Raw genomic sequence first — 16,241 nt, forward strand, 5'->3', positions numbered from 1 at the left:
GTCAGAGAAATTTTTACTCTGAGTTTAACTCGGAGAGAAAGAGGCAGATGGAGAGCGCTGGCAGACAGGTTGCTCCTCTCGTCCTGACCGATCCTCCTCAGGAATCGTTTGTAGCAACAGGACCTATGGACATCATACAGATTTCTCCTCCAAACCCTCTTCTCAACACATTTGGTCCAGACCCACTACCTTCAACATGACCTCACATTACATATCTCCCAGCCACATTCATGCTTAATTCTCTCTCTTTCTTCCCTCAGCAAAGGACCATAATGGAAGATGCACTCTGCTTCTCCATCTCAGGTGGGTCCATTGGTCCAAAAATGGTCAGGAGGGGAGGTGCATTTGTTAGGCTTGGGAGTCCTGTTCCATGTTTTTCTGCAGGGTTCCTGCAAGTCATTTCCATCAGTCTTAGACTCATAATAAAGATGTTAACTGCTCCAGTCCATGACACTCATTCTCCCGCTGCCCCCCTGAACTCAGACCTATCTCCCACCATCCACTGAGCTCCTCTGACATCCAGTGGCTGCCAAACAGGGACATAGCAGAGGGGGTTAAACGTGGTCCCACGCTGGGGAAGCTGAGTTTCCCCATGCCACTGTCCTCTTCTCCTCCCCTCCGAAGACACACTTTTCCTGTCTATCACACTCTGAGTCCTCCTCCAGTTATAGCTGCAGTATTTCTCCCTTGAAGCCCACAGGTAGCTAAGCCACTGCAACCTGTTCCAATATTCAGCAATTGCCCATCCCATCTCTATGAGGACCATGTAGAAACCCACCCCACTGTCATAGGAACAGATCTCCTGCCGGTCCCAGATGATCTTGTCTGGGTACCTCATCTGCTGAGTGCCATTCGTGTAGTGACACTCCTGTTTTCACTGCAGCAGGAAATGCTCTGGTGGGAGACACGTGGAATAAGGTCAGGATGGACATCTTCCTGCTGCTTTACCAGTATCTGGCAACATCACCAGGCAGAAAAGTGTTCAATTCCTGCCTTTCACTAGAATCTTTTTCGGAAGAAGGCAGAATAAGGGTTTCACCAGCAGACACTGTAAATGAGCAATATCAGAGCAGAACAGTCAACAAAGCAGCTAAGATACTGCTGTGCAACACCTGGGCCTCCATCCTTGGGGTGTTATCTCTGGGCTGGCTCCTTCCTGGGACCCAGGGGTGCTCTCAGAGGACTGCGAATACAGCCTAGCCCCAGCAGAGCAAGCTTAGAGCATTTCTGAGCATTGTGTTTACTCATCCACCAACCTGAGTGAAGATTGGCACCATGGAGCCAGCCCTGTCCTGAAACCTAAAGACAGCCAGGCCAAGTCATGTGTTGCCCTCTGACAGAAGGACAGGGTCTCCCCTTCATCTGCTGGGAAACACAAAGAAAAATTTGAAGGACATGGTAAGAAGCAGTTTTTGCATCTGATTTAGTTTTGTTTTCAGTGAAGGGTTCAGGAAAAGAACCTGGAAGTTGAGATAGAAAGAATGAAATATCTAAACTAGTGGTTTTCTTGGGGGAAATCAACTTTATTTATTGGAAGGAATGTGTTACATGTTGTATCTCATTTCATTGGAAAGTTACTGCTGTGAAACAAAGAAACACAAATCCCTTACTCTGGAATAAAGACAAATGTGCTTCATTTCAGGTGACCGAGATATCATGAAAAAAAGGCCAGCACTTTCTAATCACAGTGTCCCCATTCCTACATCTAAGGCACAGCAGGATCTTTTGTCAAACTAGGACCTTTAAGGACACCAAGGGGCATCCACTGGCACAGCAAGGAGACTTCAAAACTGTAGGAAGTCTGTCACATTGAAGAACTGCATATTATCTACAGGTTAACAAGGATTTATCTGCCTTACTGTTCTTCCTTTTGGGAAGACATGCTTATGCCCTTCATGCATAGTCCTTTATTTGCCCAGAAGGCACTATATCGAGCTTCAAGTAGAAGGCACAGGTTGATCTCCTGGCAATGTAGTCAAAAGGATGCTGGACTTTCTGGGGATGCTGAGGACTCCAGGTCAGAGGTCCATGAACAGTGGACACCACTGCTGATAAAAGCCCTCACTGAAAGAGCCGTCCAAATCAGAAAGAGGTGCCACTGCTGGGAAATGCATCTCCATGGCTCTCAGAAGGAGATATGGAAACAATTTCCATGCCCAGCCTTGAGGGGAGAGTTTTTCTGTAACAGCATCTCCAGTTCTGAACTATGTGGAAAAACAACAGATTTGTGTCATCAAACACCAGGCAGATGAGAGTCATCTTGGAGGAGGCAAGATTTCATTTCTTGCTTCGTACCACTTCCACCCTGTTCCTTGCCTTTCTTAGGAGTGCCACTCCCTGGCCAGATCTGGAGGCTCTGAGGCTAAGAGCCTCAGAATCAGAAGGGAAGAAGGACAGGTTCACCTAAAAGCAGAACTGCATGGAGCTCTTTGTCCTCCACCTGCTAGAAAGGACAAAGTGAAGGAACAAAGACGTAGAGGACATGGGTGAGGAGGCTGCATGTGGAGACAGTCTCAACCTAAAGCACCACGTTGAAACATCCACAGAGGATGCACTGCAGAGTACTTCTCCTGCCAGGTGAAGGCTGGGCATTGCTGTACAGATGATGCCAAGGAGGTGGTGCCCTACAAGCATAAGGCTGATTCTCTGCTCCCGCCCAAAAACCGACACTACCTCTTTGGAAGCCCGTTCCTACCACTGCTCCATGCTTTCTCCACAGCCCCCATGCCCACTGGGAGTGCAGGCATTATTTCTTATCATCCTTTAAACCTCCCTCCCTGCAGACACCCTGATAACCAGATTCCTTCCTCCCAGCCCAGATTACATTACTACTCTGATCCACAAACAGCACCAGTGCCCTCTGGAGAGCTTTTAGAAGAGCTCTGCTCTACAGGGAAAGAAACAAAATATACATTCAGACACTGCCATGTCTCTGCAGACACCCTCATGTACCAAAGAGGGAATGGAGCTATGAGTTAGCTCCAGCACTGTATGGACTCATACGGACCTACTGAAACAGCCTGAGACCAGGGCTCATCACTGAGTTCATGGTACTGATGTTGCCAAACTGCTGGCCAGTGAGAAGAGCACCCAGCAGTGGAAAGGGGATGGTCAGCTCTGCGTGGGAACAAGTCAATGTTTGTTGGAGAGCTCTGGGAACACAGTAATCCCTGTCTGTCCCCCTGCCCTCTTAAAAAAAATACTGGACATGTGCCTGTCAGCACATGAACACACGGTCAGCAGTCCAAGAGCCTGGAATGGCTCACAGCGACATAAGTGAGCATCAGCACCAGGTGAGGAACTCAGCAAAAGGGAGTATGGAGCAGATAGGGTTGCAAGGAGCAGCAGCTGATGTACAGCTGAGCTCCAAGGGCAGAAAAGCCACCCAGGAGACCGTCAGCTTTGCACTCCGCTAGTGCCTCATCCTCATTTTCTTTTGGACACTGATGGACCAAATTCCTGTCCTCTCCAGTAATACCATTTGGTCTTTAGAAGGAAGAAAATTCAACTGGATTGGAAAAGTTCAAGTCCAGCCTTAGAAATTTGAGGCCAGACTTTGCCATGTTACCCCCTTCTCTTCAAAGACCCACAGCTGGCCCTGGAGCAGATGGGTCTGAGGGGAAGGACCTTTTTCCTGGTGCATTTAGACACCATGATTAGTGTTACTCCCTAATTATTCCCTAAATTAATTGTTTACCTGGCCTGGAGAGGATTTGATGAGTCAAATATTCCTGGAAAAAATATTTTGGGATGCTATGGGCTGAACAGGAGAGGAAAAACCTATAGCTGAGAGCAATAATAAAAGCACCATCTGTGACCAGGCAGAGAGAACACGAAACTTGCACTGAAAAGTCATTACACACTCGTTTAATTCTCACATTAAGGCAGGAGTTCCCCGAATGATAGAGCACTAATTTCCTACCAATTTATATCCTGCATCTCTGCCTGACACCGCAGCAGTACCAGCTCCTTCCTGTGTTGTGATTCTGACCCAACATACGGCAAAGCTCAGTGCTGGCCCTTACAGGAGGGGATTAACACAAAACTAATTTTGCACACTCAGAAGCCCCAGGACATGGGTGTCCCTGTGTTCCCATCCAGCACTGAGGCAGTAACTTGCATGTGTCCAGGCAGTCTGCCCGACTCGTTGCAGCAGCACAAGGACAGACATTGGACAAGTTGTCCTCATTGGCTGAGGATGCACTTCTTGCCCAGTTCTCACCTACCCTCCCTGCACTTCTCCCTGCGGTCTCCTGTCCTTCTTCCATCTTTCTCATCCACCTGGTTATGCCAGTGACCCTGTTCTCCAGCTCTAATTCCTCGGGATGGCCTTTCAAGGCAGCTAAGAGCTCAGGTCTAGACTAAGAGCCATGGGTGGGGACATCAGCTTACTGGGAGCAAAGGTAGAGGTGAAGGAAGGCCCCGGCAAGCAGCATGGGGACTTTGAGGCCAAGAAGCTTTTCATGCACAGATAAAAAGCACCACAGGGGAAAGTCAAACCCAGGCATCTACAAAGCTTTTCTCTGCTCTTTGCCATGAGCCCAGCTTGTTTCTTTTAAATGAACTCTGTAGCCAGCAATTCTTTTCTTACCTGAGACTTTGCAGGGCGCCAGAGATTTGTCTCCCTACAAGCAGTGTCACTGCCAAAGCTGCCTCCCAGCACGCCCTGGCCCCGGAGCACCACACTGCTGCTGTCTCTTATTTCACCTGTGGTACTCCAAAGACTGATACACAGGAATGGGACAACCTCTGGCCACAAGCACAGCAGACATGTTCAGCCACTGCCTTCCCACAGCATGACTATGCATGTAGTAGAGGGATGTGCAGACAAAGGGCAGAACAGAGCAGCAAACTCCGGGCTGCGTGGGGAAGCAGCACTGGCTTCACCCTTTTCTCATAGAATGGTCTGGGTTGGAAGGGACCTTCAAAGATCATCTAGTCCAACCCCTCTGCCATGGGCAGGGACATCTTACACTCCATCAGGTCGCTCAGAGCCCCATCCAACCTGATCTTGAACACTTCCAGGGATGGGGCAGCCACAGCTGCTCTGGGAAAACTCTTCCAGTGTCTCACCACCCTCACTGTAAAAAAATTCCTCTTTATGCCCCATCTAAACTTACTCTCTTTCAGTTTAAAACCACTGTCCCTTGTCCTGTCACTAAAGGCCTTGGTAAAACCTCTGTCCCCATCTTTCTTATAAGCACCCTTTAAGTACTGGAAGGCTGCAATAAGGTCTCCTCAGAGCCTTCTCTTCCCCAGGCTGAACCACCCCAGCTCTCCCAGCCTGGCCTCGCAGCAGAGGGGCTCCAGCCCTCGGAGCATTTCTGTGCCCCCTCTGGCCCCGCTCCAACAGCCCCGTGTCTGTCCCGTGCTGAGGAGCCCCGAGCTGGATGTAGCTCTGCAGGGGGGTCTTTCCCTGGAGACACTCGCCTTCTTGACAGCTGCTTCTCACCTGCCACTCAGAGGAGCTGGAAGAGGCAGAGGGTCAGAAGGCAGGTAAAGGGACAGAGGATCTTGTCTCCCAGCAGGGCTTGCAGAGCAGAACAGAGTCCTGTGTTCCTGATTAGGAAAAGCATGGGCTGACATGGGGCTTATAGAATCACAGAATCATAGAATGTCCTGAGTTAGAAGGGACCCATGAGGATCATCAAGTCCAACTCCTGTCCCTCCACAGGACAACCCCAAATTCACACCGTGTCTCTGAGGGCCTTGTCCAAGTGCTTCTTGAATATCGCCAGCCTTGGTGCCGTGGCGCCTTCTGGGGAGCCTGTTCCAGGGCTCCACCACCCTCTGGGGGAAGAGCCTTTCCCTAATACCCAGCCTCACCCTCCCCTGGCACATCTCCCTGCCATTCCCTTGGGTCCTGGTGCTGGTCACCAAAGAGAAGAGATCAGCGCCTACCCCTCCTCCTGTCCTTGGGAGGAAGCTGCCGAGCGCCATGAGGTCTGCCCTCGGCCTCCTCTGCTCCAGGCTGAACAAACCAAGGGTGCTGTGGGACCACGTTTGGAGTTGGGTGATGTGGGACCACCAGTAGGGTTGGATGGTGTGGAACTTGGGTGCTGTGGGGTTGGGTTTGGTGGTGTGAGGCCAGCCTGGGCTTAGGCTGCTCCTGGTGCCTGGCATCTCAGTGAGGAGGGGACAGGCTTGGCGCCGGTTCCATGTTCATCAGTACTAGTCTAACACTGGCTTGGTATCACCCAAGTGCAGCCCCAACTCCATCCCTTTATGCTTCTTCTCCGTATTTACTCAGCTGAGAAAAGCCCTTCCTACAGGGCTTAACATCCATTTCCTTCCCAGGGATTTTGTCCTGGCCCGTCCCCAGCCCCGCTCCTGCAATGGAGGCGTCGGGAGTTCAGCTGGGGCTCCTGAGGCAGACAGTGACAGCGCTGCCGAGGTCCCAGAAAGCAGCAGGATCCCTCACCCCCACCATGGGGATCCCTTGTCTCCCGCCATGGGAGACATTGCGTTAGTAGGTGGAAATCTAGCACTGTCAGCCCATGAGGGTTGCACCAACAGTGCGATCACTATTAGCCCAGTCGTGTCACGGCCAGAACACTAATAGTGCAGTTTATCACTATTAGCCCAGTCATGTCCAATGATAACTTCTCACGTCCACATCACTAATAATGTAGCTTATTGAAGCAATAGAAATACAGCGTCTTATTGGATTGCTGGTGATAAAGGTACTGTCTGCAAAGCAGGTGCAAGTATAAAGTGCTATGAGAGCAAACACAAAATAACAAGCTGGTTCTCTAAATTTCCCAGGGAATCGCTGGGTATAACCCAGTGTTCGAGTCACCCAATAAGCGTCCATATGGAGGGGAAGAGAGGTTCAGCCCGTCAACTGATCCCAATAGTCCATGACGGTATCTTCCATAATATCCCTCTCTCTTGAGGTCACTTGATACTACTTTATGTGTAGGTGGAGCTTGAGTGACACTAGTCCTACATGCCTTCATTACTGACTGGTGTAGATATTTCTCACTTTGATATTAAAGAGAAACTCAGAGTGTATGCTCAGTGAGGGGTGGTTGTACCTTGGAGGAGGGTAAATTTGGCATGGAGGTGTGTGGTTTAGTATTGTAATGAGGTTATAATGAGCAAAGTTCACCCACAGGGCACAATTTTGCAATCATACTGTGCTGGTCAGCACATGGTTCCATGCTCCATCCCGTTCCCAGACCTGCAGTGATTTACGGATGAGTTTGGCCATGGAGCCTTCGCACCACTCCCTCCTCCAATTATCTCTGTTAGAGCTGGTACACCGAGCTCTGCCAGTGCTGCCAACATCTAAGAGGGTAGGTGGTGTCGCTTAGGGAAGGATCACTGAACTGATTTCCAGCATGCTGACTGTAATTCACTCTGGGAGTTAACTTTTATGAAATTTGGAGATAACTTTAGCCTCAGTAATTTCATCCTCAATGATTTCACCCCCAGTAATTATTCCACGCGATCCCTCCCGCGGCCACGGGGATCCCGCCCCCCCCCGCGCCCTCCTTGGCGCCATAACGTGCCTCCACCCCCTCCGCCATGAACTACATTTCCCAGAGGCTCTTGCGCCGACGCGGCCGCCCGTCGCGCCGGGAGTCCTGCCGTTCCGATTGGCTCGCTGGCGCAGCGCTCGGCGGCCATTGGGTGAGGCGGTCACGTGAGGCGGTGGGAGGTGCTTCGCCTCACGGGAGCGCTGCGGGAGCGGTGCGGGATGCGGGCGGGCGTGCCGAGGGAGCAGGCCCGCTAGGCCTCTGCCATGCTGGCGGCACGGGGCGGGCGGCAGGCCCTCCGCCGCTGGCAGGCCCTCCGCTGCTGCGCCTCCCTGCCTCGGGCGCGGTTGCGGGTCCGCGAGGCGCTGGGGGCCCCGGAGCCGGCTGGAGAGGTTAAAGTGCAGGTGTGTGGGCGGGAGGTTGGGCTGTGCCTGGTAACGGCCCGGCCCGGAGCCCTAAGGGAAGGGAGAGGACCTGGAGTGGGGTGGCCCGCGCTGGTTTCACTGCCTGTGCCTCAGGGAGAAAAGCTGGAACCTCTGCAGCACGCATTACTAAGCTTACAGATCTCCTTTGCGTTCTCTAGAGCCAGCTCTCGCGGTATTTGTGCAGTTTGCTTCAGTTTGCTTCACTTTGATCAGATATGAAGCTCTGAAATTACTCCCGGCACTTGAAGGGAAAGGCTGTTGCTGTGATAAATTATACTGAAACATGCTTTGTACAGTATTGGTTTGGAAAAGTGAACCATTGCCTCTGCACTGATGTTTTTAAAGATTTGCTTTTGGTCTTCTTCCACATCTATGTTTATAGCACTGTCAGGTAGGGCAATGATAACCATTTCACTGATGTACGTGTACAGCTTCTGTTGTGAACCAAGGTAGTCTGAGATAAATGGACTTTTTAGCAATGGGTTGAGTGTTCCCGACTAAAAGAGAAGTGGTTGCAGACACATAGTCTCTGTTTTAGTGGAAGGCCCATGGGTAGAACTGTGAGGTTGCCAGTGTTTCTGTGTGAATCTGTAAAGGACTAGGGTGCATTGTGGATGAAATAGTGGACACGAGCCAGCAATGTATGCTCACAGCCCAGAAAGCCAACTGCACCCTGGGCTGCATCCCCAGCAGCGCGGGCAGCAGGGCGAGGGAGGGGGTGCTGCCCCCCTGCCCCGCTCTGTGAGACCCCCCTGCAGCGCCGCCTCCAGCTCGGGGCTCCTCAGCACGGGACAGACACGGGGCTGTTGGAGCGGGGCCAGAGGGGGCACAGAAATGCTCCGAGGGCTGGAGCCCCTCTGCTGCGAGGCCGGGCTGGGAGGGCTGGGGTTGTTCAGCCTGGGGAAGAGAAGGCTCTGAGGAGACCTTATTGCAGCCTTCCAGTACTTAAAGGGTGCTTATAAGAAAGATGGGGACAGAGGTTTTACCAAGGCCTTTAGTGACAGGACAAGGGACGGTGGTTTTAAACTGAAAGAGAGTAAGTTTAGATGGGGCATAAAGAGGAATTTTTTTTACAGTGAGGGTGGTGAGACACTGGAAGAGTTTTCCCAGAGCAGCTGTGGCTGCCCCATCCCTGGAAGTGTTCAAGATCAGGTTGGATGGGGCTCTGAGCGACCTGATGGAATGTAAGATGTCCCTGCCCATGGCAGAAGGGTTGGACTAGAAGATCTTTGAAGGTCCCTTCCAACCCAGACCATTCTATGTTTCTGCTAAGCCAGAAACCAGTCTGTGCCACACCTGTGTTCCTGCACACACATAGAGGAAGCTTGATAGGGTAGGAAGAAGCTCGTCCAGTGCAGGTTCTTTTCAGCTGTAGTTTTATGAATAATGCAAGCTGGAATAAACTTATGCTAAACTTAGCAATGCTGCCTCCCCCCTCCCCCCCCGCCCCAATCCCCCCCAGGTTCTTGCTGCTTTGTTGCTTTTTCCCCTGTGCTGGCAAAAATGTTTTCTGAATTGAGCTGGATTGGGGAACAGGTCTGGCTTAAAACAAGCCTTATTAGGGCCAGTTTTAGTTGTAGGAATATGTAGCGTGGTCTGAGTTGGGATTCTCACTGCGCAGTGCTTCTGGTAAGGTGTGAAGTGGTGAAAACATTGCTGCCACAACCTCTGCTGCTGCAACACAAGCCTGTGGGTATCCTCTTTCTTTCTATTGCAGGATGCAAGACTCATTTCATTTAACAGATCCCAGAGCAGTCTGAGGTGGAAACAAGGCTCTTGAGAATGTTTCTTTATTCAGGCATTTTGGGTGTTTTGTTAAGAAGCGTTTACAAGGAAAGAAACTAAGAAAAACGTCTGCCATTATACATTAAAAATCACATATAATGTATATGACATGTTCTGGGGATTTACTGGAGTACAGAGGGTAAGCACAACAGCTTTAGGCATGTTATTGTATGAACTATCTTTTAAACACCTGTTACTTTATCCATAAGAATATGAGGATGTCCAAATGATCAGGCTTTAGTTTTAGACTCTTGTTTCTTGCATTAGTTATTGCCTCAGGTGGAACACCCTGCAGAGGTCATTTAGGTAAACGCCTGTCTGGAGTGAAAGCTGAAGTTTGTTAATCATTAGGTTTATGGCTTTAATATCTTGCATAGTTCTTGTAAGCAGTTGTCGTCCCCTCCCTCCATTATACAAGCCTGGCTAATGCCTTGTCTGTGTTAATAGTCATGCTGTAATTTTAAGAATGCTTTACTTTTGGTCCTCTTTAATTCTTGAAGTTTGTTCATTCTGGACAATAGAAGTAGATGGATTCACATTGGTTCGTCTGATATAAAATCCTTAAAGTACTTGCACAGTTTGAAGTTATTGGCACTACTTGGTTGCTTATAGTTAAGCAAGAGACAAAACTCATCGGAAAAGAGGTGGTTTGCTTGTTTAATCAGTGCTGTTTTCGGTTGTTCTCTCCAGTATTATAAGATGAGCTGGAAGCTCCCCAGCAGGTACTTTTGGTTTTAAGGGCAGCTTTGTGTCAACTCTTGTGAGCTGGGGAGCAACTAAGGGAATTGTATTTTGGATGCTATTACTTTTGCTTGGTGCCTTGCTATTGACTTTGAATTTTAATGTCTTTTTAAGGGAAGTGTTATTTCCCCCTGAAAAACTCAAATTAAGACCCTAGCCTGACACGCCCTCGCTCAGTTCTACAGTTTGACTGTTACAAAGAACTCATGTATTATTGCTTTAATTCTTTTAATCAAACTGGACAAGAACTCTTCTAGATTTTGTCTTAATTTTTTTTCCCCCGATGGGTACAGTGTAGCAGTCCTGATTTTGAGGTGTAAAGAGCAGCACACAAAACTGTCAGAGTGTTAATTTTGTTTTTTGTTTTATGTGAATGTGCAATTTTTCACCTAATGATGCTGCAGCCAATTGTTTTATTTTAGCAGTCCAATGGCTTGGGGCATGTAAACAACTAGTGAAGAAGTTTCAGTTGGAACCTTCCTATAGGTGATACAGCAACAAAAATCGGTCCTAAAATCATCAAAACAGCCTTAAGTGTGTTATTGTAAAGAACTGTGCATTCCTAGTCTCTTCTGTTGCAGTAAGAAGTGTTTTGAAGGGACATCACTAATAAGAATATGTAAGTTTCTAAAATGCTTTTCATCTTCAGAGCACTTTGCTGCTTTCTGTATTCTCAGCTCTCCAGAGATGCAGGTAGATTTTAGTTATCCCTGCTGTTCACAGGAGGAGAGTTGATGTCTCTGCCTAAGGATTTGTTCCTCTTTGCTTTGAAGTCAATAGAAAAACTGCCACTTTTTAAATTTATTTTTTTGCCCCTAAAGAAATATTTCCTTTGATTTCAGCAAGAAATAGAAATAGGCCTGAAGTAGCATGTCCAGCTCAGCTGAAAGAAGAGCATCACTACACAGAGTCTGTACCAAGAAATAACAAATTCCTTTTTCTTTTACCTCTAGGGCTGGGTCCACTCTGTCCGATCCCAGAAGGGAGTTTTGTTCCTGCATATAAATGATGGGAGTTCTCTGGAAAACCTCCAGGTGGTTGCTGATCCCAGCCTGGAAAATAGGTTCGTCAATTTGAGATACCTGGAGAAATATTTGTGTTGAACAGTGTTTAGAGGTGTCGCTCAGGCTTCTTTTCCTGTCCCCGTGACTCATGAAGCTGCTGGAGGAGCTTCCAGCAGCTAGCACCTGACCACAGGAAAGGCACTTCAGCAGTCTGGGGGCTCTGGATGTGTTTTTAGGATGGAGGGCATCTGACTACTCTGTCTCCGCTTAGTGGAGGCCTTGTGGTTCAGTTGCTTCTCCTGTGAGATTAATTTGAACCTAATTTTCTTAATAGCAGTAGCAGTGTGGCCATTCTGGACTATTGTTGGACTTGCCTGGAAATCACACAATGTAGCCAGGGGTAACTGTCCCCCAGGTTTTTGGAGAGCGCTGCTATTCTTCGTATAACAACTTGAGGGCTGACTCAGTACTCATGCCCCTAGATAGGTGTGCCTGTCTGTTAGAATAAAATAATGCACTTATTTTACAGTTTCATTTTGCTTGTTACTCTTGATTGTTTTTTGGGGTAGTTTCGGGGGTTTCGGGATGATCCAGGAAGCTTCTGCATATAACTTGATTTTTTTTTTCATAATTTTTTTCCTATAAGCCTGGTTTGTCCCCACCAATAGCCCATTCTAATGAAAGCCTGTCTCTTTCCCACTCACTAATCCAACATTCCTACCTTGTCCTAAATTCTTCTATAGCTTTGTGAATCTATTCCCATCTATCCATTTAATTATTTAATAATTTTTCACTTCATCACTTAAGCCCTATGGCTATAGTATCTCGTGTGGTCTCAAGTGGTCCAGCTAAATTAACAGGAATCCTTTCTGAATGTAGTTGACTTTGCATCAGCGTCTAGTTAATCTGTTCTTTTTTCTTGGTTTCTTAGAGACCTGACTTTTGGAAGCGCAGTGGAAGTGCAAGGAAAACTGGTCAAAAGTCCTCATAGGATGCAAAACGTGGAGCTGAAAGCTGAAACCATCCGTGTGGTGGGACCTTGTGATACTTTGGTATGTCACTGCAGCAGGAGTCCAACTGGTAGAACCACTTTGGGAATTAATTTCAAAAGATCCGATTATCCAGCATGCTTCAAACTATTTTCTTTAAGCCTGAGTTCTCCTGTGGGCTTTGATTTGTCAGGGATGTCTATAGGGTATGACAAAGCAGAAACATGGGATCACCATGAAAGCTGTCTTCAGAGGCAGAGCTGTTTCTACGTGGAAACTGGCACACATGCTGGCAGCTAAGAGTGTGCATTTGTCCCACCCTGAAGTAGTTACCTGTGCCATGTAGTTTACCTGGTGGGTAGGGGCAGCAGGACTGGCAAAACACTCCAGATTGTGCAGGTGGAAGAACTGTATCTGCCACAGGCACATTTGGAACCGGCTTGCTGTTGTGGCAGTGAGATGAGCAGCTGGCTTTCAATGGGGCTCTACATCCAAAAGGTAGAGTATTTCAGAGTGCTGCTACCTTCTCTTGTATTCATGCCTCTTGCTCAGCTGCAAGCATTATAAAATCCACAAATAACTAGAAAAGATAGGCAAAAGCATCTAGTCCTTCTCTGCTCTGTAATGATGATTGTGGGATTTGTGGGTGTTGGTCCCTTCTCCCAAGTCAGTAGTGATAGGACAAGAGGAAACAGCCTCAAGCTGCGTCAGAGGAGGTTTAGATTGGATATTAAGAAAAATGTCTTCCCTGCAAGAGTGGTCAGGCACTGGCACAGGCTGCCCAGAGAGGTGGGGAAGTCACCATCCCTGGAGGCATTCAAAAAAAGTGTAGGTGTGGCACTTTGGGGCATAGTTTAGGAGTCGCGGTGGTGTTGGGTTGACGGTTGGACTTGATCCTAGAGGTCTTTTCCAACCTTAATGAATCTATGATGATTGAGTTTTAGTAGGCAGAGGTGATATTCCATGAGTAGCAATAAAACTATATTGACTTCAGGTTCTCATCTCTTTTTTTTTTTTTTTTTCCTTTCCTGTTTGTAGTCGTTTCCCCTGAAAAGGAAGGGGAGGCACCCACTGGACTATGTCCGACAGTTCCCTCACCTGCGATGCAGAAACACCACACTTGGCTCCCTCTTGAGAATCCGCAGCGAAGCCACTGCAGCCATCCACTCATTCTTCCAGGTAGCCCATTCTGTACCGAGCCTTATGTGTAAAACACTCCCCCAGTTTGGCTTCACAGGAGCACATTAGGAGGGAGGGAGTGTAACATCTTCACTGCAGGCTGTGGATTTTGGACATGGTGGTTTTCTTTCCAGACCTAGGCCTGATGGAGGCCTTGGCCAGAATGTTGCTTACGATCAGGTTAGCGCATCTGTGGTCTTGTTAGCATCTTTCCACTCATTTCCTGTTAGTTATTTTATCTCTTTCATTAAGTTGCAATATAATTTTCTGCGAGTGTGTGTGGTCTGTGGAACACAACGTAATATGGAGTCGTTTAACCCACCCTCAGCAGTGACCTTACGGTCTTTGGACAGAAGCCTCCTCCCACACGGAAAAGTCTGTGATGCAGGAAGGCTACCAACAAACTGACTCAGAGCTTCATGTTATTCTTCTTGGTTCTTACCTTTCTGTTACTGCATTACAAGTCTGTGTGGATGCTCTTAGCTGAGATTAGGAGACTCCTGTTCTGATGCATTTCAAACTGGTGGGTGGGAGGCACCTGCATGTTCTGATGTGTCACTCTTAAGCTCTGGGCATGGCACAGTCTTTGTTCTGGTGGTGGTGGCAGTGAATTAACTCTGGTTCCAGATGCTGTATAGAGACCATGCGGTTCTAAGTCCTCTAGCACAGCTGAGCCCTTTCATTGAAAGCTGCTCAATGAAACAAACACTTAGATAAACTGGCTTTAGTTTGAGTAGAATCATATTCAGAGCATTCTGATTACAAAATTCATATGTGGTAATTAATGTGGCCCAAAGAACGGGTTAGAATTGTTGAGGATGAATTTCTGGTCCCAAGTACGCTGGTATTTGTCATTTGTAGTGGCAAAGAAGGCTTGCTTGCTCTAGGAGTTATCTGTATGGAATTGCATAGTATTTAGAAGATTTTTGTTGTTGTTGTTAAGAGCCTAGTAGAGATACTTTGTCAGGTAAAGGTGCTGTTGCTTTCAGCATTGTGCCAGCTCGTATGACAGAACCCAGCTCTGCTGGGAATCGGTCTTCGCTGGTGTCAAGCCACTAGATGGCATTGCCTACAACAATTTGATTTCAAACATGCGCAAGGAAGCCAGCTGAGATACAAAAAAGCATCTTATTCTGACAGAGACTTTTCTTCTCCACATTACCTCCAGCTCAGACTCTGACATATCTTACTGTTTAAAATGCTCAAAAGCTGAGCAGTATTAAAAAGTATAAAATGTCATTAATTTAGCAGCAGCGACTATGCTAAAGTTATTTTTAAAGGGATAAGGAAGATTTGGTCCCAGACCTGATATTTACGAATGCTTATGTCACGATTCTCCGAGCACCAGGGACGTCTCTGGTTTGCTCCGCTACTGATGGAAGGCAAGCAGTCTTTTTAAATTGCCACCTACATCATCCCAAGAACATTACCATTTCCAGCTTGACAGTGTCAGAACATACAATAACTAGAAAACATAATTGGAGTGTTTTCACTGTGCAAAGCTGTAAAGAGCTTAATGGTGAAAGAAAATAAGTGGGGTTTTTTGAATACACACTCAAAATTATCTAGATTCCCTGTAACTTTAAAAACCTTTTATTTAGCCCATTCATTTCCAGCAGTGAATGACTAATGCCAGATGCCTTTGGTTTGGATGTTGAAGGCTAAAACGTCATCTCTAAATCTTCTCCTGAGTATCATGGTCCATGTGGGATAGGAACGTTGTTCCTAGGCACAGTAAAATAGTCGCGATGTGAATGGCAATCTCCACTTTGCACATTAACCAACTTCCAGTTTGTCAGAGCCAGTAATGCGACTTGAAGTATTTTAGGAGCTTTTAAAAGGGGAACTATGCAAGAGGTTTTATGGGATTCTCATCTTTCAGACCTGTGTAGTTCACAATCCCTTCCAAACCATGTAAGGAATCTTTTGTGTGAAATGTGCTTCTTTCCTCTTACAGTGGTAGCGGTTGCTGTAATTTAGGCAATTTTCCAAAAACTCATGTAGGGCTGGGAGGACACACGATGAGGAGGCCTCTGGAGTATATATGTGATTGTGGCAGAGGCCTGCATTTTGTATCGATAGGCCAAAACTGTCTTCCCTGGGCAAAGCAAGTAGTTCTGGCTGCAAAACTTATTTCTGTGTGGTGACTGGATCTCAGCCGGAGCTCCTGCCAGTCACTCGGCAAGCCAAGGTCTTTGCACCTGTAACCAAGGCACCTAGAGCTGACTGCAGGGACTTTGCTCCCTCTAGGTCATGTTAGAGTACTTCCACAAATGTATTGCATGTCTGTACGAGCTTTTTAGTCCAAATTAGTTTGTTTGATTCTCAGAATGGGCAGTAAATACTGCTCCTGTCATCTTAGTCTCTTAACTAGTTGATGATAAGGACCAGGACCTGTCATGTGAATGGTCAATTTTTATTGTTCAGCTTAAAGCTGTGAAACCAAGCTTTTAGAAACATGTGCCTTTTTAATTTTTTTATTAGTATTTTGCATAAATAACCAATGGATTGTGCTATATCATTGTCTGTATCAATGTAATGCTGGCACACCCTGGTTTTAAAGGGGTTCCCTTTGTGCTAGGCATTACAGTGATGCAAGAGAAAACAAATCCTTTGTTCACAGCTGAAATCTGCTAG

At 47.5% G+C, this 16,241-nt stretch overlaps 1 protein-coding gene across 2 annotated transcripts in view; it reads left to right on the forward strand.

The window, feature by feature from the left end:
* The first annotated feature begins 7,655 nt into the window (after positions 1-7,655).
* NARS2 (asparaginyl-tRNA synthetase 2, mitochondrial) overlaps positions 7,656-16,241 on the forward strand; it is a 54,678-nt gene continuing 46,092 nt past the window's right edge. For both annotated transcript variants that reach the window (XM_064441481.1, XM_064441480.1), the window contains exons 1-4: positions 7,656-7,885; positions 11,386-11,495; positions 12,368-12,488; positions 13,464-13,604. In XM_064441481.1, coding sequence (XP_064297551.1) covers positions 7,748-7,885; positions 11,386-11,495; positions 12,368-12,488; positions 13,464-13,604 — 510 coding nt within the window. In that variant the 5' untranslated portion in view covers positions 7,656-7,747. The remainder of the gene's footprint in view (positions 7,886-11,385; positions 11,496-12,367; positions 12,489-13,463; positions 13,605-16,241) is intronic.

Source organism: Phalacrocorax carbo, chromosome 1 (assembly GCF_963921805.1).
Source record: "Phalacrocorax carbo chromosome 1, bPhaCar2.1, whole genome shotgun sequence".
Classification (NCBI taxonomy): Eukaryota; Metazoa; Chordata; class Aves; order Suliformes; family Phalacrocoracidae; genus Phalacrocorax; species Phalacrocorax carbo.